Source organism: Rhinolophus hipposideros (assembly GCF_964194185.1).
Source record: "Rhinolophus hipposideros genome assembly, chromosome: 11".
In the NCBI taxonomy this organism is placed as follows: Eukaryota; Metazoa; Chordata; class Mammalia; order Chiroptera; family Rhinolophidae; genus Rhinolophus; species Rhinolophus hipposideros.
In genome coordinates this window covers 83,117,805-83,139,601 of record NC_138057.1, presented here as the reverse complement: position 1 = coordinate 83,139,601, position 21,797 = coordinate 83,117,805, and the positions used below count along the sequence as shown (strand labels likewise).

The following is a 21,797-nucleotide window of genomic DNA, read 5'->3' as shown; positions in this document are numbered from 1 at the left end:
GAGGACGCAGAGTCCTCCTGAATTCTTCTCAGGTTGCTAATTTTAGGAGGGAAGCTAACGAGCTGCTGCAGGTCGCCAAGTAATCTGCCTGTCGGCCACCATTTGTACTTCCTGGGTGGGAAATACTTGGGGTTGTGGGTTGGGGATAAGGACAGAAGCTGCCAAGCGCTTCGAGAAAGGGTCGGTTCTCTTTGGCCGTTCTTGAACTCAGGTCAGCGGCTTTCCCGAGGTGACCTGGTGTCCTTCGATGTCTAGCTGTGGTCTGTGAAGCACTTGGAGTCTCCTGAAAGCCTTGTGGCATATGTGAGGTGACACGTGTTCTCTGTTCAGCTCCGAACGGCAGGTCGGCGGACGAGCAGAAGATGAGGCCGGCAAACCCACCCGTCCTGCCAGCTCCCCAGAAGGCAGAGGCTAACCCAGAAAACGTCGCGGGAGTGCTACCTCAGGTACTTCCAGTGAGCTGTAGGTGCACAGGAGCAGGCAGGTGGCCGCATGTGTGTCCTACAAGGAGAAGAGAGAGAACCTGGGCCCGGCCCTTGGGTCAGGGAGGGACACTGAACTGCAGTCTGAAGGCTGAGGATGGGGAGCTGGGATTCACAAGGGCCTGCATGGGGCAGGGCGCAGGGGGCAGCGCAGGCAGCCCTGGAGGCTCCGTCAGCCAGCGGGGGCAGGATGTCCGACATTCACTGTGAAGACGCTCTGGGCGCTGGGTGGACATGGCGGCAGAGTCAGGAGTGGACGGCAGGAGGCGGCAGAGCACAGCTGTCTGGACTGGGAGAGCCTGCGCTTGGAGAAGTCTGGGCAGGACGGGGCCTGTGAGGGGAGGGAGCGCCCCTGGGGGAGGGGCCAATGGAGGCTGAGAGGGGCCCGGTTGGGAACATCGGGAGCTCCTTTCTGGACCTGCCCCACCTGTGTGAGGTGCCTGGGGCCTCAGGAGACGTGGGTGGTGGTGTCAAGGTCAGAGTCAGGTGTGGGAGCCCCCAGGGACCGGTGTCTTCTAGAGGGTGGAGGAGGAGCCAGGCCTAGTCCTAGGTGGGATGAAGGAGGCGAGGGGCCCGCAGGGGACCAGAAAGCATGCCCTCTGCAGAGAGGGGTCCCGGGAGATGGCCTCTGAGACCGGGGTGCTCTACGCCTAGGGACGCCCTGTGTCGCTCCTCAGGTGTGTGGGTGGGCGCCGCTGCTGGAGAGGATGCTGGGCCAGCGCTGGCCTCACACCCTGCGGGGCTGCCCCCGCTGCCTCTCTCCAGCATCTGTGTGCAAGAGAGCGAATTTCCTCTTCGTGAAGCCGACTGGCGTTCCCTTGGCTTCTTTCGGCCGCTCTCTGACACACGGACTCATAACCGTGGGAAAGCAGAATGCGGCATGTCCCCCCAGAAAGTCGCGGGCCCACGCTCATGACGTCCACGGTCCCGTCTGGCGTCCAGGGAAGGCCTGCACGGTCAGGGGTGAACGTCCCCATCCCTTTGGTGCAAGAATCAGGGGTCCCTTTGGTGCAAGAATCGGGGGTGAGGCCCTTCCACTTGTCCCCTGGACACGTCTCCCACTCAGTGCTGGTCCCCAAGATGTTTTTGCGACGGTGCTTTGTTTTGGCCGGACCCGAATCTCTTGACCCCCGCCCCCCCTTGAGTCGTTCGAATCTGTCTAAGGAATGTGTTTGCGGCTTCTATGGACGTTGAAAAGCAGAGATTGCACCTCGCGGGTCGGCCTCCTTCCTGTCCTCGGGGGTGCTGTCCCTGGGCACACCCACCGTGGAGGACTGGCTGAGAGGTCGAGGACGAGCGCTGCGTCCACGTTGTCGCTGAGTCTGGCGCCTTTGCCATAAGTGCTGAGGATAAGGAGGGCGGCCGGGGCCAGGCCTGCAGCAGTGTTCTCAGGGCTGTGTTCTTGGGACGTGGTTTTAACTCTTTCGTGCTCCCGTCGGGCCTATGACACGCACCCTTGCCCCCTGGACATGAGTGTGGGGCACTCCAGCATTTTCCCTTTGCTTCAGGGTTTTGGTGGGGGTTCTAGTCCTCTCCCCTGCAGTTCAATTGCATGTTTCTGGGCCTGGCACCTCGCAGCCAGCAGGGGACCTGTTCCCAGATCACTGAGCCCAGCTCACTGCTGCGGCCATGAGCGTCGGGCCATGTGAAGCCAGCCAGCTCACGTCTGTCCTCATGCAGTGATTCACCACAGACAAAAGGCAGAAGCTACTCACATGTCCACGAATGGGTGAATGCATAAGGAAATCATGGTATCTACATGCAATGGGATGTTATGATGTCCAGATACCTGCCATGACCTGGATGGCCTGAGGTCATTGTGCCAAGTGAAACGAGCCTGTCAAAACAGTCACATCCATGATGTCTCTATAGTGGGCGGACCAGGTTAGCAGCGGCTGCAGAAGGGGAGTGGGTGTTTCTAGTTAGTGGGTAAAGTTTTTTGGATGATGAGCTAGTTTGGGAAATGGATAATGATATTGCACAATGTTGCGGATGTCCTTAAAGCCAGTGATTTTCAAACCGGCTGCTAGGGTATAATTTCACACACACACGAGCGTGGCCATACCCAGGTGCAGCGTGGGTCAGAGCTGAGAGCACAGGGCCTACGTAAGGGTTCCCCGGCCCCCATTGTCACCCCTGTTGCTGGCAGCTTTGAGGTGTAAAAGGGGCAGAGCAGGTGGTAGTGGAGACCAGGCCTGGCTCCCCAAATCTGTGGACTGTGGAGGGGGACCAGGCCCCAGCCTTGTCCCCAAAGTTACTTGCCCCATGCAGTTGGAAGGAGCACTTCTGGAGCCCCCTACGTACCTGCATGCTCAGGGCCACCAGGTGAGGCAGGACAGTCGGAGAGGAGATGGACATGCACCTCTGGGCCTCTCTGGTGCCCCCCAGGCCTGGAGGTGCCGCCTGCAGGATCTGGAGGGGGTGACACGGTGGGTCTGCGGGGGGGCTTGGCGCCAGGCTCCTGAGCTGAGGGGACAGTGTGGGATCAGCCTGCCATCCGGGGAAAAGGGGTTGCAAGTCTTGTCTCTGGTCCCAGCCCCACCCTGCAGAGGCCATGGGGGCCCTCAGAGGGCAGCTCTCTACTTAACACAGGCAGCCCTGGGTGGTACGGGGACACAGGAACAGGGACAAAGGGACACGGGGACATTGGAACCTGGAGACACAGAGACAGGATGGGGACATGGGGACACAGGGACAAGGACATGGGGACATGGGGGCACGGGGACAGGGACACAGGAATGGGGATATGGAGATGGGGACACGGGGACGGGGACACAGGGACATGGGGACACAGGGATGGGGATATGGGGACATGGAGACACGGGGAAGGGGATACGAGGGTAGGTACAAAGGGACGGGGACACGGGGACATGGGGGACACTGGGACACAGGGAAGGAGACACAGGGACGGGGACACAGGTCCATGGGGACAGGGACAGAGGAACATGGGGACATAGTGACACAGGGACAGGGACACCGGGACATGGGGTCACAGGGATGGGGGAACATCACATAGGATGGGGACAGGGCCTGTGGTGTGGTACTGAGTGACCACAGGGTGACCACACCCATGGTGTGACATGATGGACAGTCATTGTCACCACTGGTTGCCTCAGTGACAGTCTTGGGACCATGTGAGGCATAGCCAAAGGGCTGACTCAAGTGGCCCATCCTCCCACTGAGCCCCAACCTGGCCAGGGGCCTTGGTCCCCCAGCTGCAGCGAGAGCCCAGCACCCCAGCCCAGGTCAGGGCTGGGCAGAGACTGGGGGGTCACACTGGCCAGGGACAGTCTTGGGAGTGAGGACCAGGGACGCCCCATCCCTCTGCAGCCTGGGGCAGGGGTGGCTCTGCCTGTCTGGTCCCCTCACCCAGGTTCTAGACTGGATGCCAGGTGCAAGGTGGCTCTTCTGTACTTGGCATTGGCAGGTCCTGGGGCCCCTGCGTCACTGAGGAGCCAGTGAAGGGACTGGCCAGACAGGGAGAGGGGAGGGGCCAAGCTCCCAGCCGAGGCCTTGGCCGAGCCTCTTGGCCGCCTGAACCGGACTGGGCTCCAGACCCCCCATCGACCCCCCATGCAGACCCTTGGTGTCACTTGGACTAGCTCCTTTCTCAGGGCCACTGCCCTATGAGTGGGATATTCTTCCATCTTCCCAAGGCTCCCTCCATCCCTCTCTGCTCTGGAGGCTTTCCCAGACCTGACTCTCAGAGCTGCCCCTCCCCCGTGGCAGAGGGCCTGGGCAGTGGGGCAGGTCACTTCCCACCCAAGTGTGTGCTGGTAACCTGTCCACCTGGCACCCTGCTCGAGGAGGACCAGCCTGGGCAACCAGCAGGGAGGTGTGGGGAAGGCCAGGCCCTCAGCCATGGTCACTGGAACACAGGTTGGCTGGGCACATGTTTCCTGCCCCAGTGCCAGATCCTCGAGAGATCGCCCTGTGTAATGTGTCCCCATGGCAACTGTCTCCGTGGTGACACAGTGGCTGCCAGGAAGCTTGAGCAATGAACAGAAAAACAGAAGCTGCCAGTGGGAGGGAAGGGCCAGCCCTGCGCAAGCTGTCACATGATTGCGATCCTCGGTCGTCATGTGACCTGCTCACGCCGGTCAAAGCAGACATGAACCCCCAGGCGCGGTCGGCGCTGCCCTGGGCCCTCGCCCTGCTGCTGGTGCTGGGGCTGCTCGGCCTGGAGGCCGGGGGTAAGTGCTGCCCCGCGGGTCCTCCCCTACCGCCCCTGGGGTCACGTCCGCTGAGCATCGCCCCTCCAGCCCACAGAGCCCCAGACCCTGACTTCCGGGAAGACTACTTTGAGCAGTTTCTGGACCATTTCAACTTTGAGAGGTTTGGCAACAAGACCTTCCGCCAGAGGTTCCTGGTGTCAGGTGAGGTTGCCCAGGGATGCCTGGCTCTGGGGTGTTCTGTCCCACACCTCACCCCGCTCTTCTTCACCCGACAGACAAGTTCTGGAAAAGGAGCGAGGGGCCCCTGTTCTTCTACACGGGCAACGAGGGCGACGTGTGGTCCTTTGCCAACAACTCAGGGTTCATCCTGGAGCTGGCAGCGCAGCAGGCAGCCCTGGTCGTGTTTGCAGAGCACGTGGGTACCCCGCGGGTACTCAGCAGCGCGGTGGGCCAGGGGCAGGCCGGTGGGTGCGCGGGCGTGGGGTCAGTGTCTGCCCATCGCACGCCCACAGCGCTACTACGGAAAGTCGCTGCCGTTTGGTGAGCAGTCCACATGGCGTGGGCACACAGAGCTGCTGACCGTGGAGCAGGCCCTGGCCGATTTCGCCAGGCTGATCGGAGCGCTGCGGCGTGACCTCGGGGCCCAGGACTCCCCAGTCATTGCCTTCGGCGGGAGGTGGGTCCTCTATCTCCTTTCCGAGGAACAAATGTGCACCTGGCCCCAGGGCCAGAACACTGTGGTGTTCTGGTCCTTCTTGGGGGCGCTGGGGGCTGAGGAGGGCAAGGGGAAGGGGGGGTTGGCGGCGTGGGCCCAGCTGGTGACAGGTTGCTGCCTGAGTTGCTGCGGCCCTGGGGCTGGCGGGTGCGCTGGCGGGAGGGCCGCAGCCTTGACCCTGCACCCCAACAGCTATGGTGGGGTGCTCAGCGCCTACATGAGGATGAAGTACCCCTACCTCGTGGCGGGGGCGCTGGCGGCCAGTGCCCCCATGGTGTCGGTGGCGGGCGTTGGTGACCCCCACCAGTTCTTCCGAGCCGTCTCTGTGGTGAGTGAGGGCATGGGGTGGGGGCGCGGCATGGTCCGCCCAGGCACGGGGGCTGCTGCCACAATTGGTCTGTTCTCCAGGACTTTGAGGACCAGAGTCCCAAGTGTGCCCAGGCCGTGCAGGATGCGTTCCGGCAGATCAAGGACTTGTTCCTCCAGGGAGGTGAGGAGGCTGTCCCCCCTCCCCCACCCCTCACATGCCAGCAGCCTCCAAAGGCCCTTGTCCTACCCACTCCTGGCAGCCTACAAGGTGGTCAGCCAGGAGCTTGGGACCTGCCAACCACTCACGGGCCAGAAGGACCTGGCCCAGCTGTTCGGGTTTGCCCGGAACGCCTTCACCGTGCTGGCCATGATGGACTACCCGTACCCCACCGACTTCATGGGGAGCCTCCCTGCCAACCCCATCCAGGTGAGGCACCTCTTCCCATGCCCAGGGAAGGGCCAGCCCCAGGGCCACCTCCCACTCTGCAGCCTGGGACCAGGGGCTAGCTGGGGAGTGGGCTGCAGGCCGCGAGGGGGTGTCTCATGCTGAGGTGCCGCACTGCTCCCCTAGGTCGGTTGCGACCGGCTGCTGAATGAGAGCCAGAGGATCCAGGGTCTCCGAGCACTGGCGGGTGCGTCTGTCCGTCAGCCCTGGGCCGGGTGCCGAGTGTGGGGGCAGATGGCCTGAGGAGCAGGCAAGGGCTGTGGGGGGGGGGGAATCCCAAGGGGACCTCAGGGCCCAGGATACCCTGCCATTGTTTTTAGGTAGGAAATGGCCATCCCCCTCCTGGCCCAGCCTGGGGGTCACTGCTCCAAGGGGCTCTAGGAGGTCCAGCATGGATGGCAGATGACAGTGCACACCCCAGAGCCCCTGACGCCTGCAGGACCCCTTGAGGGGGCAGGGTGGGTGTCCAGGCGCTTGGCCTTAGCACCCCTCTCCCTGCAGGGCTGGTGTACAACTCCTCGGGTACCGAGCCCTGTTATGACATCTACCGGCTGTACCAGGCCTGTGCGGACCCCACAGGCTGTGGCTTGGGCCCCGACGCCAAGGCCTGGGACTACCAGGTATAGAAGGCGGGGGGCCGGGAACTGCCAGGAATGGGGTGAGGGCTGAGACTACCAGGTATGGAGGGGAGGGCCTGGAACTGCCTGAAATGGGGAGGGGGCCTGGGGCTGCCCAGGCTGCTTGTTGAGTGAGGTACCCTACCTCGGCGGCCTGATCCAGCGTGGGGGGGGGGGGTCCTGCAGGCCTGCACTGAGATCAGCTTGACGTTCTCCAGTAACAACGTGACAGACATCTTTCCCGACCTGCCATTCACTGAGGTGCTCCGCCAGCAGTACTGCCTGGACACGTGGGGCGTGTGGCCCCGGCGGGACTGGCTGCAGACCAGCTTTGGGGGGGCTGGTGAGGTTCAGGTTGGGGTCAGGGGTAGTGTCTTTCCCTCTACACTGAGCAAGCTCTGCTCTCCCCACTCCCAAGGTCAAAACTGTGGTCTGATCTGCCCCATGGCTCCCAGATCTGAGGGCTGTGCCGGTCCCCGCATCACCACTTGCTCTGTCCCTTTCAGATCTCAGAGCTGCCAGCAACATCATCTTCTCCAATGGTGACCTGGACCCCTGGGCAGGGGGTGGGGTGAGTTGCTCAGGGCCGACCCACTGGAGCCTCGTTAGATGGTAGCAGTGTCCTGTGCAGAGTTGTCCTTGTGGGTTCACAGAATCTTCTCCAGGAACCCACTTTGCCTTTGCCGATGTCCACACCTTCATTATTTCATCCTTTCCCCTTTCTGATTCTTTTCCTGACTTAATGGGACCTGGCCTCTGGCTCACCTATCCCTTATGATGGGGCCAATCCTGGCTATATAGTTGCCCCGTGCTACTGCTTTAGCTGCACCCCACAGCTGGGGCATGCAGGAGGGCTGGGGGACTGACTGGCCTGGGGCTTGCCTCCACATGGAATGTCCCTTGACTGACACAGATCCAGAGTAACCTGAGTGCATCGGTCCTCGCCATCACCATCCGTGGGGGAGCACATCACCTGGACCTCAGGTATGGTCCTGCCCTGGGAGGGGGCATTGCACCCAGCCTGGGCCCATGGCTGGCTATGGGCTGGGGTGGGGGTGAGCCTCGGGTCTGCCTGCCATGCTGAGTGACTCCCCCAACCCGTGCCTGCTCCCCAGAGCGTCCCACCCATTAGACCCCACGTCTGTCCGGGAGGCACGTGAGCTGGAGGCCAGCATCATCCACGAGTGGGTTGCGGCAGCCAGACGTGAGCAGCGGTTGCAGCACGCATGGCACAGAGACTAAGGGGCACTCCCCCAGCTAGGACCAGGACTCACAGGGGAGCATCTCCAAGGGACTCCAGGGTGAGGAGCCCAGGCCCATCTTCCTGAACCCACTGGGCCACAAGGCTCAGTAGGGCCTTGCCCAAGGTTAGGGGCTCAATAAACATCTGGTGGCCCAGCCAAGCCTCTTGTCTCAGCTGTGGTCCCTGCAGGGGAGGAGGGAGTGTGACATGGTGAATACACTGCCCAACCTCCCCAAACCAGCCACATGTTTAATAAAACAGAATCCTCAACTCTAAGTTTGCTGTTTGGGGGGGGTCGCCTTTCCCGTGGCCAGCTGAGCTGTTACACCAAGAAATGAGAGGCTGCCAAGACTTACCCACTGATCTTCCCTGCCCTTAGCTTTGCAAAGTCACCACCTTGCGAGCATCCCTGGGGAGCCCCGCGGAGTGGCTCTGCCTCAGCACGCGGCCACCCCCAGCCCACCTGCTGGGAGTCCAGGGGCAGGGAGTCTGCCTTTTGGGTTGCCTCGGCCCTGTGTCCCAGCGGACCTGAGGTGGACTGTCAGTCCTGCTACACAGCTGCCGAGAGCCCCTGGCCAGGAGGGGCCAGCGGGAAGCATGCCACGCTCTCCAGCTGTGGGGGCTGTGCAGGCGGGCAGCCAGCAGCCATGAGGCTGGGACAAGAGGCCACACCCGGGGCAGGACCTGCACATCTGTCCAAGCATAGGACGTGTGGGGTTGGGAGCCGGGCCTGGGGTGATCGTTGGAGAGCGAGGAGCGGCCACCAGGGCACCTGCACATGGGGAGCAGCAGGGAACACATCCGAGAACCCTGGCCCTGCCTGACATGGAGGCTGGACCTCTAGAGACCTGTCTGGCGCTTGGAGAGGCCCTGGCTTTTGACGGACACGAATCTTCTAGAGATGATGAGGGCAGTGGGCTCCTAGCTTAACACGAGAGAAGAGTTGGGCCTGTCCTACAAGATCATCCGGTCCTAGGGGGCAGGGGACCCCCCTGCCAGGGCCCAGGTTTGTCTTCTCCAGAAACTGCCCCAGGTCAGTCCTAAGGGATGGACTCTGCAGATTACACTGTAGGGAGAGAGGACTCCCCCACATGCGGGAAGAAGGCAGAGCAGGTGCAAGGCCAGGCCCACTGTGCCACTCACACCTAGGCACCTTCCTGTCCCCTGCACCAGGCCAGGCACTCACCTCACCGTGCTGACACTTTCCATTCTACCACCTGCAGGTGATGGCAGGACGCAGACCTCAGTGGACAGAGTGAGGGGCCCAGACCACTGCCCCCAATTCCGAAACCCAGACATTTCAGGAAACAAGACTCCTGCACACACGGGAGACACCAATTAGAGCAAATCTTTTATCCCGACTGAAAAGTCCATTCCATCCGGGTGGCCTGGGAGCGGGGTGAACTTGCCACCCACCCCTCAGCCCTCCCCGCCCTGGCAGGGTGAGGAGGGTCCCTGAGTCCAACACGTAAACACCACAGCCAGCCAGGAGCCTGGATCCCCATGCCCTCCGGTCAGCGGTGTCCAAAGACACCCCCCCAGGCCTCGGGTCAGCACATGTTCACAGGCCACGATCCTGGGGGAGTGGCATCACCATGTCTGCTCGGCTCTTGTCTCGGAACACAACACAATGGCCCCGGGGTCCCCAGGAAGCCCTGGTACCAACTGACAGGAGGATGTCCAGTTTCAGGAATGTAGGTCACGATTTGAGTTTTCTCAGGGGGTACGAGGCAAAGGGAGGCTGGATCCCCTGAACCACAGCACTGGCTCCTCCTCCTCGTCCCTAACGATGTCCGTGTGGGAACCATAGACAAGGAGCCCAGGGACAGCGACCACCCCAGCAGCTCACGGGCCCTATGACATCCTGACCCAGCTGCCTGCTGCCCTGTCACAAGCCTGGCCTGGAGCACGTCCAGCCAGCTAGGTGGGTACTGCACAGCTAAGGTCAAGGAGGGCGGACCTGGCCAGGGCGAGGGTCCTGCTGACAGGGTGTGGCCGACAGGCCCCAGGCAGTGCCCACTCCTAGGCAGGGGTCCAGATGGGTAGTGGGTGAGCTTCGGTGTTGAACACATAGGCGTCCAGGCTGAGCAGGTCCGCGTCGTCGGAGAAGAGCAGGTACAGGTACTTGAGCGTCTCCCCCAGGAAGAAGCTCTCCATCTTGTCCCTGGGCTGGGGGTTGTGGGGATCCTGGACGTTGCTGATGGAAGAATAGCCGCCCGAGGGGACCTGCAAAGGCCGAGGCGTCACGGCTGCAGGCACAGCCCACCCCACACCCAGGACTGGCTGTTGGCCAGAGGCGCCCCCTCACAGGAGCAGCATGGTCCCAGGGCAAGGTCTGGGGTGGAGGGAACAAGGGGACTGGCTGCCCCGGGGGTCTGCCACAGCTCCTCCAGACGCCCCGGGCGATACCAGCTGCCCTCAAGTGACCATGCGCTCTGCCTGCAGAGTCCTCGCAAAGGCCCTGAGGTCGCCTGATGGTTCCAGAACCCGGTGCCTCATACACCACAGGGCAAAGGTCAACTGTCAGCTGTGCTGAGCGGCCGGGCCGGAGAGCAGTGGCCCTAGGTCGTCCCAGCTGGGACAGAGCTGCCCAGGCCATGAGGAGGACTCAGGAGGGACGCATTCTGTGGACATTGGGCCCCCCCCACCTGGCTGGTAACCTCGAGACCTGACCGAGGGATGCCCGGCCCAAGACCCTGGGTCCCAGGGGCCCTGAACCCTGAGGAATGTCCGCTCAGCCACCGCGGGGGAGGAGCAGCGAGGAGGCGGGCCTCACCCGTGTGTAGGTGTTGAAGCTTTGCAGGAGGGCCCAGCCCCAGTCTTGGTACTTGGGGTCCCCGGTCAGGCGGTGCAGGTAGAACAGGCTCTCCGCCGTCTCGGGGCGCAGCAGGTTGTGCCTGTCGGCTGGCTGGGGGCACAGGCTCCGTGAGGCCCCACAGCACTGCCCTGCCCCGCCCCCGCCCCCGCCCGCCCGCCTGCTCACCTTGACCTGCACGTCCTTCTGGGCTTTCTGTGGGTGCAGGTTGAAGTGCACGATCTCGGGGCTCAGCCCCGTCTCCATCTGCCTGTTCATCTGGTAGCAAGTGTCCATGAGCTCCCGTGCCAGCTCCATGTGGTCGGCAGGCAGGCCATGGTGGGCGCCCAGAGCCAGCGTCCCTGGCAGGAAGCACACCAGGTGGTCCTGGAATTGGAATGCTCTCCTCACCACTGAGCCAGCGCGGGAGTCACAGGCCTGAGCCGTGTCCGCCTCTGGACCGGCCACTACACTACAGGCCGAGCACCAGGGGCTCAACAGGGGCAGACAAGCTGGTGGAAGGTCACCCACGTCCTGGGTACGCCAACACTGACTCGAGCCTCCCCCAACCCCTCAAACACCAATGGAGCACCAGCTGCAGGGGGAAGGAGGTAGGGAAGGGGAACAGACCCTGGAGCACGAAGGGGGGTCCTTCTTGGGGTGAGGGAAGCGATGGGGGGAGGCGAGCTGGGCCCTGGCAGGAGGGGAGGGAAGGGGAGAGGAGAAGACAGCCCAGCCTGCGTCTACCCGTGACACCTCACACTCCTTGGCCGCACCCACTGTTCTCTCGTCGCCCTGACTCAGAGCCCGGGCATCAAGGCAGTGCCCCGACCGCACCTGCACCACGCGCCTGCTCACCATCTTGGCGCTGAAGCGGCCATGGGCAAGCTCCCCAACGAAGGTGAGTTTGCTGGGCTCCGATTTGCGCAGCAGGTGCTTTCGGATTCCCTCCACGGCTTCCAGGTAGTCGTCCCGTAACCTAAGAGACCAGCAAGTCTTGTATGCTCAGGCCAGGCAGGCGCATGGCCCTGAGTGGTCATTTACGCACTGTGGGCGCCAGGCCTGGCCTTGTCTGGGGGGCACCACACCAGCCTGGGGAGAGGCCTGCGGTGGCTCATCCCACAGGGCTGAGGGTACTGCCTTCTGCTCCCTGAACAGAGACATTTCCTTCAACCAGCCCCCAGACGCCCGGGAAGGCGGGCTCCCTGGTGGTGATGCCCTCATCTCCACCCTGGGGTCGGCCTGGAGCTGCACCCCCCTCCCAGGGACCCGGGTTACAATCAGCCCTGGGCTGGAGACATCAGGCCGTTCCAGGTCCCTCATGAGGGTTTATGCGCACTTCCAAGTGAGTGGGCCACCGCAGTCCAGCTGGGACCGTGGACGTGCTGAAGCAGCCAAGTGAAGGCAGAGCGAGGCCCGGAGGTCCGGCCGCCTCCACGTCCCCGTGAGGGGGAGGGCAGAGCTGCCTCCCTGAGCCCAGAAGCCACCTCGGCGGGGAGCTGGGGCCCCGCCCGGCACCGAGGAGCGTGCAGCTCAGCGAACGGCCAGGCCCCACCTAGGCACAGTGGCTGTGCTGAGAAGCAGGTCCCCGTGGCGGGGCCTGACCGAGAGCCCGGGGGCGGAGCCCCAGGGACGCGCCCAGGCGGTAGAAGCGGGCCTCACTGCGTGTCCTGCTTGCCGCCCTGGATCCACTGCTTCAGCAGGTACTCATAGTAGCTGTCGGCCCGGGCGCCCAAGGTGAACACGCCCAGGTGGGTGAAGAGGCCGCTGTGGGTGCTGATGAACATGGGCACCAGCCCGTCCTTCTTGCCGGACAGGGCGTGGACGCGCCTCGTCACCTCCTCCGCGGCTTCCTGAGCAGACAGGGGAGAGTGCGCTGAGCGAGGGCTGCCCGTGCGCCGCCCGTCACCGATCCACGCCCAGTGGCGTCCTGGCAGCACTCCTCTGCCCACTGCTCCCTACAGGTCCCTGGAGAATGGCAGCCCACGCCACGGGCCCTGACCACTGGGCGGCCCTTGTCGTCCTGGCAGTTCTCAGCCCCACTCCGGGGGGGCTGTGTCCTCAGGACCCCCGCCCCACCTGGCCGTCTGCTCCTCTTCCTGAGGAAAGGCAGGCACATCTGCTCTGAGCCCAGGTTGCTGCTAGCGGCCACCTGTCAACTCCTCGTCACCCTTCAAGACCCCAGCAGCCTCGGCTGCTCCAGGCTCGCCAGCCTAGTCGGGCAGCGCGCCACGGCTGTGCCCCTGCAGCTGTGCACACTTCATCAGAGCACGGGGGCGCTTTCCAGGCTCTGGCCACACCCCCACACCGACTGACCACCCCTCGGAGGGCCACGGTACTGCTCCCTCTTCCAGCCCCAGCGACTGCAAAGCCCTAGCAGCATGGGACACTGCAAGCGCCTCCTGAGTAACTGGCCAAGTGCTGGGTTTTCACTCCACCTTGACAATGCCAAGACAGCTACTCTCATCGGCCACCGGGCGAGGGGCCTGACACCCCTCTACACAGGTAGACAGGTGGCCGTAAGCCCTGAGAAGAGGCTGCACGTCTTTAACACAGACACCAAACCCATAGCAAGATGTCCCTGCACACCCCCGAGCCTGCTCAGAACCAAGGACGATGACTGGTGAAACTGGCCCCTGTGCTGCAGGGCCCCACTATGGCGGTGCTGCCCTGGCGCCCCACGCCAGGACCCAGCCAGTGTTCACACGCTGGCGGACGTCAGGCACCAGGGGCTGACCACACAACAGGCCCCGGCCTGGCCACGAAAGGGCTGCTGCTGACCCACACGGCACCTGGGATGCACTTTGAAAGCATGGTGCTGTGACAGAAAGCAGACACACGTACCCCTCCCACGGTGTGCGGTTTCAGTTATACGGTGGGGACCGCTAACAGCGCTGTCTTACTTGCTGTAGGGACAAAACGTGAGGACACGGCAACATACACGAGAAAAGGCAAAATTTCTCGATATGTGAATTTTCTCAATTTAGCAGAAAGACAGAAACCCAAAGGAATGGAAGCCCCAGCCCAGAAGTACCCCCATGTCCTAGGAGTTCACCCACGAGAAGAACGACACTGCCAACAGGGGACAGGAACTACGTGACAGACACTTGAACACTAGGGTAACAAGTTAGCGAACGACAAATGAGAACACCCTTTTCATGCCCTGTACCACGTCCCGACCCCATCACACAGCAGGTGGCCACATGCCCGCGATGCCACCCCAGCAGTCCACCCAGGACAGATGCCCACATGGGCACTGGGGCCCGAGCCACGTGCACCAGTCAGGACAACCACGATGTCGCCAGCACAGAACTGCCTACAAAACGCCAGCATCTCGACAGCACACAGCCATGACCAGAGGCCCCGGGGCACAGAGCTCTGCCAGGGCCCTAAGGACACGTCACTGCATAGGGCAGGGTCAGGGCAGAGGGCTCGGCCTCCAGTCCCTGCCAATAATCAGTGAGGAAACGGGGTTCTCTAAGGAAAAAGGCGGCAGCGGTCTCCAGCCAAGGGTCAGTGTCCACGCACTGGCACTTACTGTGATGAGCCAGAGACCCCGCGAGAAGCCCCCAGAAACCCCAGCCCCATACCTGAAATTTCTTAACTCCCGTGAGACGAGAGAGCTCTCGGAACTCCAGCTGAATGCTCGTCACCTCGGCCACTGTGCTGTCAGACGTCCACCGGGGTGGGTGGGCAACGCCAGTGCCAATGTTGACGTCAGAGTACGGGATTTTGGAGGGCGTCTGGAACGCAGGCATCAGCCGATTCCCGAAGTCCTCCTGACACAGTGCGGGGAGATCACCACGTGCTGCCAAAGACGCCCGCCCCGCCCCCTTCATCCAAGTACGAAGGCAGATGTGAGCTAGCTGGCTTCACATGGCCTGACGCTCACGGCCGCAGCAGTGAGCTGGTCCCCTGCCGGCTGCGGGGGGCCAGGCAGTGTGCTCAGCTCAATACAGGCCCCGAAACAGGCAAATGAACAGCAGGGGAGAGAAGTGGATGCCCCACCTTGTCCCTGTAGCAAAGGGGAGACGTGGGGTGCCTGACTCTCCTATCCCGGGGTGCAGGACACTCACGGCTCTCTGCAGGAAGAGCGCATCCCCAGACAGGTGGTAAGCACTCAGGAGGCCCCCCAGGACCCGGATGGTACTCTCAAACAGGTTGACGTCCACGTCTTTCTCAAACCGTAACTTCTTGGACACCCACCGCCTGGCCTCCCCAAACTCTAGGACACAAAACGGGAGAGTACAGGACATGGCCACGGTTCCAGCACCCCATGGCCTGTTGCTCTGGGGCTATGTGCATTCTGTCCTGTCCAGCTTGGTCCCCGAGGGGTCGACCTCATTTCCTAGTGCAAGGGCGAGCCCCGCCTCTTGAAGCCTGCAGATGAAATGCGCCAGCGTGCGGCTGGAGAGAGCCCACGCAGCAAAGGGGTCAGCCATTGCAGGCCACCGCACAAAGGACCACGTGAGGACCGCAGAGGGTCTCCAACCTGCCCAGGAAATTTACAACAGATGTTTAAACTATCAGTTAAAAGTAACTGATGACGCGTGACCCCGTCTGCACCAATCTGTGTGGCACGAGGACATTAGAGACAGATCCGGGGTGCTGGCAGCTACATCAGATCACGTGCCACCTCCTGTCACAGGGCCCTCTCCCGACTGACAGGAATGCAGGCTGGAAATGCCCTGGGACACCCGCCAGCACGTACACTCGGCTCTCGGCAGGGTGTTCAGCTGAGTGTCCCCGGTCGCCTGGACGAAAGGTGACAAAGGAAGTGCCTATGCCCTGCATGTCTACTCCTGTCACCCAGGAGAAGGGAACCCGTCCACGGCCACAGCAGCCGGGGACCCTGGCGGGCAGGGCTCGCCCACTTGCCCGCATGTCACACAGTGCTGGGGAGTGACAGGTACCTTTCTTCAGACCCAAAATCCACATGGTGTCCAGGGAATCGATGAGTGTGAGGCCGAGACCGAACCACTCACTGAAGGACCTGGACACCGGCTTCAGCTCGTCGTGGCCCCAGGCGAACTTGCGGTACCCAGCCCAGGCATGGCGGAAGGCATCTACCACGGCCTTTTGGCGCTCGTTTGGGGAAGCTGGAAGGAGAGAAGCGGGTCATGGTGACCTGGACCTGGTTGGAGCTGACCGACCCTGCTGCAGCCCCAAAGTAGGGACGCTGATGACCTGGGACACTGTCCAGGCCACAGGGCAGCAGTGGACAACAGTGAGGGTCGGGGCTCAGTGCCAGAGGTAGGACCCTTGGAGCTGGACACGGCCGCCAAGGTGGCAAGACCCCAGGGCCTCACATGACAGCTTGGACTCGCACCCGCCTGGCTCATCACATCCACTGCCAGTAGCAGCTGGCAGGTACCCCCGGGGGCCGCAGGGAGCACTCAGCCAGCAAACAACCTGGAGGCAGCAGACCAGCAGCAGCCAGAGTACTGCACTGGGCCACTGGGGTTTGGGAATGTCAACTGTGACAGCTGCTGGTGACGTGGACAAGCCTCTGGGTCTGTCAGAACCCATGTTCGGGTGCCTATAGAGGAAACGCCTGGAACACACACGCCGAGGCCCCTCTGCAGCCTACGCATCTAGGAGTGTGTTCTCTCCACACATGGCAGGGCACACACACAGGGGCACGGTATACAGGACAGCACGTGTCCCCTCTGTGTAGACTGAGGCCTACTCGTGTGACCCCCAGGGCTCTGCCATCCCTTCTTCAGGTCACACCACTGCTCTGTCCACACGGGCCTGGGGTGCCGCTCCCAGCTCTGGGCTCCCTCGTCCTCCTTCCACGAGGTGTCAGCAGCAGGACCGGAGGGTGACAGCCGGGGCCCCGGACTCAGCTGACCTGGTGCGAGTCCCCACACACCAAGCCCATGGCCTTGGTGGCTCCTGACCTAATCTCAGTTCTCCTGTTTAGGGAACAGAGCTACGCCTGACTGATGACCTCAAAGGGAGCCGTGAGATCAAGGCAGACGAGCTGCACAGGGCCCACAAAGCACCAGCAGGCGCCGAACCACTGGTGGCCGAAGACAGGGAGCCTCCCAGCCGCCGACCCCTCTCACCAGGGGTAGACGCGGAAGGGCAGCTCTGTCTCTACGTCCCCAGGCCCCTCGTGGACCAGACACAGGCAAGAAAAGGAGCCTGCTGCACACGCATGCCTCTTGTGTCTGTGGCCTGGACTCGGGACAATGGCCCACAAGGAGCCGCATGTTCTGACAAATGTGACCCCAAGGACCTGGGGCCCACCTGGGTATCCAAAGATGACCAGTATCACAGGGACAGCAGGGCTGCACTGCGCACCCTGAAGGCTCATCCGCGAGTCCAGGTGGGGAGGTCCGAAGGGCGCGGGTGGGGCCTTACCTCGTTGGTTCTGAGTCCTGGTGGGCACCTCGGCCTTTCTCAAGGGGACGTCAGTGCCCTGCTCCGGCTCAATCATGGCCCCCCTCCAGCTACCGGGAGGGAAGGGGGAGCAGTCAGCCAGTGCGGGACAGAAACGCAGGTGCCCATGTGGCCACCCAGCAGCAGCTAGGCTGCGCCCCCACGCTGGACCAGGAGGCAGCAGCCCCCGCCTCCACCCTCGGCCCCACACATGATGGAGAACACAAGTCTGCTTCGGGAGGCAACGTAGTGAGACACCCACAGGACCCTGCTGCTTCTCAGACACGCCACCTACACCAGCCCACTGGTGCCCCCAGTACCTGACGAGGGTTCTCTGGGGGTGCTCTTCCTGCTGAGTCGCATCCGCTGTCCCTTCCCGCCTCTGGGTGGCACCCAGCCTCCTGTCCTCTGAGGCTTTCTTTGGGGCTCTGATCTGCAGGTGGGGAGGTCCCCGACGGACATGCCTTCGAGTTGCCTAGACAAACACAAGAATCACTCGTGAGAACTCAAGCGGCATACGAGCTCCTATTCCGTTCCCACCTAGAACACTCGCTCGTTCCAATCAGACACAATCCCAGACAGGGCTGTGCACAGACAGATTATTTGTGTTTTTCACGATACACAGGATGGAGGACTTCCGTCCTTCCACACGACCTACTGCCCTGCTGGACGCAGACACACAGTCCACCCCATCTAAGCCCGAGGAGGTTAGGCCAGACCCGGGATACTCCAGACTGTCACAGGCCTGACGGGAGCACGAAAGGGTTAGAACACTGCTGCAGGCCTGGCCCCGGCCGCCCTCCTTATCCTCAGCACTTATGGCAAAGGCGCCAGACTCAGCGACAACGTGGACGCAGCGCTCGTCCTCGACCTCTCAGCCAGTCCTCCACGGTGGGTGTGCCCAGGGACAGCACCCCCGAGGACAGGAAGGAGGCCGACCCGCGAGGTGCAATCTCTGCTTTTCAACGTCCATAGAAGCCGCAAACATGTTCCTTAGACAGATTCGAACGACTCAAGGGGGGGAGGGGGTCAAGAGATTCGGGTCCAGCCAAAACAAAGCACCGTCGCAAAAACATCGTGGGGACCAGCACTGAGTGGGAGACGTGTCCAGGGGACAAGTGGAAGGGCCTCACCCCCGATTCTTGCACCAAAGGGATGGGGACGTTCACCCCTGACCATGCAGGCCTTCCCTGGACGCCAGACGGGACCGTGGACGTCATGAGCGTGGGCCCGCGACTTTCTGGGGGGACATGCCGCATTCTGCTTTCCCACGGTTATGAGTCCGTGTGTCAGAGAGCGGCCGAAAGAAGCCAAGGGAACGCCAGTCGGCTTCACGAAGAGGAAATTCGCTCTCTTGCACACAGACGCTGGAGAGAGGCAGCGGGGGCGGCCCCGCAGGGTGTGAGGCCAGCGCTGGCCCAGCATCCTCTCCAGCAGCGGCGCCCACCCACACACCTGAGGAGCGACACAGGGCGTCCCTAGGCGTAGAGCACCCCGGTCTCAGAGGCCATCTCCCGGGACCCCTCTCTGCAGAGGGCATGCTTTCTGGTCCCCTGCGGGCCCCTCGCCTCCTTCATCCCACCTAGGACTAGGCCTGGCTCCTCCTCCACCCTCTAGAAGACACCGGTCCCTGGGGGCTCCCACACCTGACTCTGACCTTGACACCACCACCCACGTCTCCTGAGGCCCCAGGCACCTCACACAGGTGGGGCAGGTCCAGAAAGGAGCTCCCGATGTTCCCAACCGGGCCCCTCTCAGCCTCCATTGGCCCCTCCCCCAGGGGCGCTCCCTCCCCTCACAGGCCCCGTCCTGCCCAGACTTCTCCAAGCGCAGGCTCTCCCAGTCCAGACAGCTGTGCTCTGCCGCCTCCTGCCGTCCACTCCTGACTCTGCCGCCATGTCCACCCAGCGCCCAGAGCGTCTTCACAGTGAATGTCGGACATCCTGCCCCCGCTGGCTGACGGAGCCTCCAGGGCTGCCTGCGCTGCCCCCTGCGCCCTGCCCCATGCAGGCCCTTGTGAATCCCAGCTCCCCATCCTCAGCCTTCAGACTGCAGTTCAGTGTCCCTCCCTGACCCAAGGGCCGGGCCCAGGTTCTCTCTCTTCTCCTTGTAGGACACACATGCGGCCACCTGCCTGCTCCTGTGCACCTACAGCTCACTGGAAGTACCTGAGGTAGCACTCCCGCGACGTTTTCTGGGTTAGCCTCTGCCTTCTGGGGAGCTGGCAGGACGGGTGGGTTTGCCGGCCTCATCTTCTGCTCGTCCGCCGACCTGCCGTTCGGAGCTGAACAGAGAACACGTGTCACCTCACATATGCCACAAGGCTTTCAGGAGACTCCAAGTGCTTCACAGACCACAGCTAGACATCGAAGGACACCAGGTCACCTCGGGAAAGCCGCTGACCTGAGTTCAAGAACGGCCAAAGAGAACCGACCCTTTCTCGAAGCACTTGGCAGCTTCTGTCCTTATCCCCAACCCACAACCCCAAGTATTTCCCACCCAGGAAGTACAAATGGTGGCCGACAGGCAGATTACTTGGCGACCTGCAGCAGCTCGTTAGCTTCCCTCCTAAAATTAGCAACCTGAGAAGAATTCAGGAGGACTCTGCGTCCTCTCTGGGACTCTGCCGGTCGCGGCCCCACACGGCCACGTGTGTTGACATTCACGGGATGCACTGAGAGGAAGTGTGCCACCTCAGGATGGAGGACAGCGAGGCCAGCCCTCCACCACTCAGGAGGCCGTCACGTCGTCACGCGGACGTCGTGGTCTAGCAAGGTGGCTAAAAACTCCTCTTCTGCCCTGGATTTCCGGCCAGATCATTGCCCTTTACGTCCTCTGGAGCTGTGAGGTCCACGGCAAGACCGTTCTGCCAGTGAGGTGACAAGACGTGTCGTCTAGGCGCTCGCGGAGCTGATACCTTTCCACTGGTCCGCCACGCTGATGTAGGACAGGAGTCCACCAAGGCCCAGAAACGCCAGCACCAGGAGAATCACGTTCCGCTGTAGTCGCGACAGCTGCTTCCATTTCTGTGGGAGGGACGGAGTGACTCTGTTTACTGGAAAGAACAGGCCTGGAAAGCTCTTCAACTGTAACAAACTGGGTGAGGACAATGAGTAATTCGGAAGGTCCCGTGTGGAGTCCTGTGGCTTTGCCTGTCCGTGGGGGTGACAGGCTGGGCCCGGGCCCCACGTGACTAGCTAATGCACCAGTACACGCGAGAGGAGCGTGGATACAGACAGGGACACCACTTCTGTCCAGTCCACGGGCGGAGGAGAGAGAGCCCGCCATCCGTGTGTTGGGGCTCAGGCCCCGGCTGGGTATGGCGTCCGCCCAGATGTCGCGTGGGGACGGCGTGCGGCCCGAGAGCAGCAGGAGCATACCGGCCGTTAAGCCGGCGGTGCTGAGCTCGTGGCAGCCGTGGAGAACTCACAACCGGGACACCTCACCGCGCGAGGGCCGCCAGGAAACCCACGGGGGAGCAGCCACCCCGCCGCGCGACCCCCGCAGGGCCCGGCCCACGAGCACCGCACGCCGGGACGAGCGTTTGCGTCTCAGGCCTGGGCGGCGGGCGCGGGCGGAAACGACGGGACCCCGCGACCCGACCCTCACCCTCCAGCACGAGCGGCGCCGCCGGCTTTTGCTGCCATCGTAGCTCTGGCCAAAGTTCAGCGTCACTGAGATGAAGTCCCGATGCGGCGCCGGCGGCGCGGGCGGATACATGACAGAGGCGGAAGCTGCCCGGTGGACACCGCCCACTGGCGGCGTCAAGTGGCCGGGCTCCGAGCTGGGCCGGAGGCTCGGTTATTCGGACACCCGCGGGCAGCCATCGCAGCGCCGGCAACACCCCGCCCATCGCGGTCGCCGCCAATGCGCCTGTGCCGCGCGCTCCAACGCCAGTGCGCGTGCGCCCTCCGTGCCGCGCCTACGAGCGCGTGTACGCCCTACGGCGCCTGCGTCTGCGCTCGCCTGCACCTGCGCAGTGAGCTCACACGCACGGCGCTGGCACCGACCCGCGCCTGCGTACATCTCGCCCGCGTGTAGGCGGGGCGTGCGCTGGTCTCCGCGGGTTCCGCTGTCTTGGATCCCCGCTGTCTTGGATCACGTGGTTCGTGAGGACCGGCCGGGTCGCTGGCCCGCGTCTGCACCGATGCCCGGTCCACGGGGAGTGGACGCAGGTCCGGGGCGGCCAGCTCCATCCCCCACCGTCAGGGCGACCCCGCCCCGCCTGTACGGCGGAGTCGGGGGCAGGGCGGCCGGCGAAGTTCGCGTCCGCCCCGCCCGATGGTCTTCGGGTGCCCCGAGGGTCACCGCACTTTCCCGGCGCCTGCTTTGTCCCAGCGGCAGAGCAGCCTAGGGTTACGGCGGACCTGCTCAGCTCAGCACCCTCCCGGGTGCTTTCCAGGCGGGCGAGCCACTGCTCCCCGCGGCGCCGGCCGTAACACGGCAGGGTGTCTGCAGGCTCCCCGTTATGCGCGCCTCCTGCTCAGCACCTGGCTGGGCTGAGACCCAGAAAGCTCCTGCCGCCCTCCTGTCCCTTCCCTTCTAGGGGCCACCTCTCAGGTCTCGTCCCACACCCACCGTTCTGCAGGTAGTTCCAGAGACGCCCTCGGGCATCCCTCCCTGCACAACC

At 63.0% G+C, this 21,797-nt stretch overlaps 2 protein-coding genes across 4 annotated transcripts; one reads left to right on the top strand and one right to left on the bottom strand.

Annotated features, from left to right (window-relative positions):
• Nucleotides 1–4,512: 4,512 nt before the first annotated feature.
• DPP7 (dipeptidyl peptidase 7) lies at nt 4,513–8,256 on the top strand. Of its 2 annotated transcripts, XM_081066662.1 has the most exons (13): nt 4,513–4,675; nt 4,745–4,858; nt 4,933–5,072; nt 5,170–5,333; nt 5,565–5,700; nt 5,781–5,862; nt 5,942–6,108; nt 6,253–6,313; nt 6,628–6,746; nt 6,930–7,086; nt 7,250–7,314; nt 7,657–7,727; nt 7,859–8,256. In XM_081066662.1, the coding sequence occupies exons 1-13, from the start codon at nt 4,594–4,596 to the stop codon at nt 7,983–7,985; spliced, it is 1,485 nt and encodes a 494-aa protein (XP_080922788.1). In that variant the 5' UTR covers nt 4,513–4,593; the 3' UTR covers nt 7,986–8,256. The 2 variants fall into 2 exon arrangements, with proteins under 2 accessions (XP_080922788.1, XP_080922787.1); XM_081066661.1 differs by having other exon boundaries at nt 4,540–4,858.
• Nucleotides 8,257–9,301: 1,045 nt separating this feature from the next.
• MAN1B1 (mannosidase alpha class 1B member 1) lies at nt 9,302–21,038 on the bottom strand. 2 transcript variants are annotated; one of them, XM_081065395.1, is made up of 13 exons: nt 20,777–21,038; nt 20,085–20,193; nt 19,336–19,451; nt 17,488–17,642; nt 17,150–17,238; nt 15,694–15,879; nt 14,857–15,005; nt 14,371–14,559; nt 12,443–12,633; nt 11,639–11,759; nt 10,970–11,167; nt 10,763–10,894; nt 9,302–10,212 (listed from the first exon to the last, which is right to left on the bottom strand). In XM_081065395.1, the coding sequence occupies exons 1-13, from the start codon at nt 20,885–20,887 to the stop codon at nt 10,009–10,011; spliced, it is 1,950 nt and encodes a 649-aa protein (XP_080921521.1). In that variant the 5' UTR covers nt 20,888–21,038; the 3' UTR covers nt 9,302–10,008. The 2 variants fall into 2 exon arrangements, 1 of the variants encoding a protein (XP_080921521.1); XR_013994393.1 differs by having other exon boundaries at nt 9,327–10,212; nt 10,763–10,890.
• Between the last annotated feature and the right edge of the window lie 759 nt (nt 21,039–21,797).

Excerpts from the sequence above, each read along its gene's own strand:
- DPP7 (XM_081066661.1), top strand. The coding sequence starts at position 4,594 with ATGAACCCCCAGGCGCGGTCGGCGCTGCCCTGGGCCCTCGCCCTGCTG. Across the intron at positions 7,315-7,656 it reads ACCCCTGGGCAGGGGGTGGG|ATCCAGAGTAACCTGAGTGC; the intron begins GTGAGTTGCTCA and ends TGACTGACACAG. Across the intron at positions 7,728-7,858 it reads GCACATCACCTGGACCTCAG|AGCGTCCCACCCATTAGACC; the intron begins GTATGGTCCTGC and ends CCTGCTCCCCAG.
- MAN1B1 (XM_081065395.1), bottom strand. The coding sequence starts at position 20,887 with ATGTATCCGCCCGCGCCGCCGGCGCCGCATCGGGACTTCATCTCAGTG. Across the intron at positions 17,239-17,487 it reads CCCCAGAGAACCCTCGTCAG|CTGGAGGGGGGCCATGATTG; the intron begins GTACTGGGGGCA and ends CCCTCCCGGTAG. Across the intron at positions 10,213-10,762 it reads GCTTCAACACCTACACACGG|GTCCCCTCGGGCGGCTATTC; the intron begins GTGAGGCCCGCC and ends CGGCCTTTGCAG.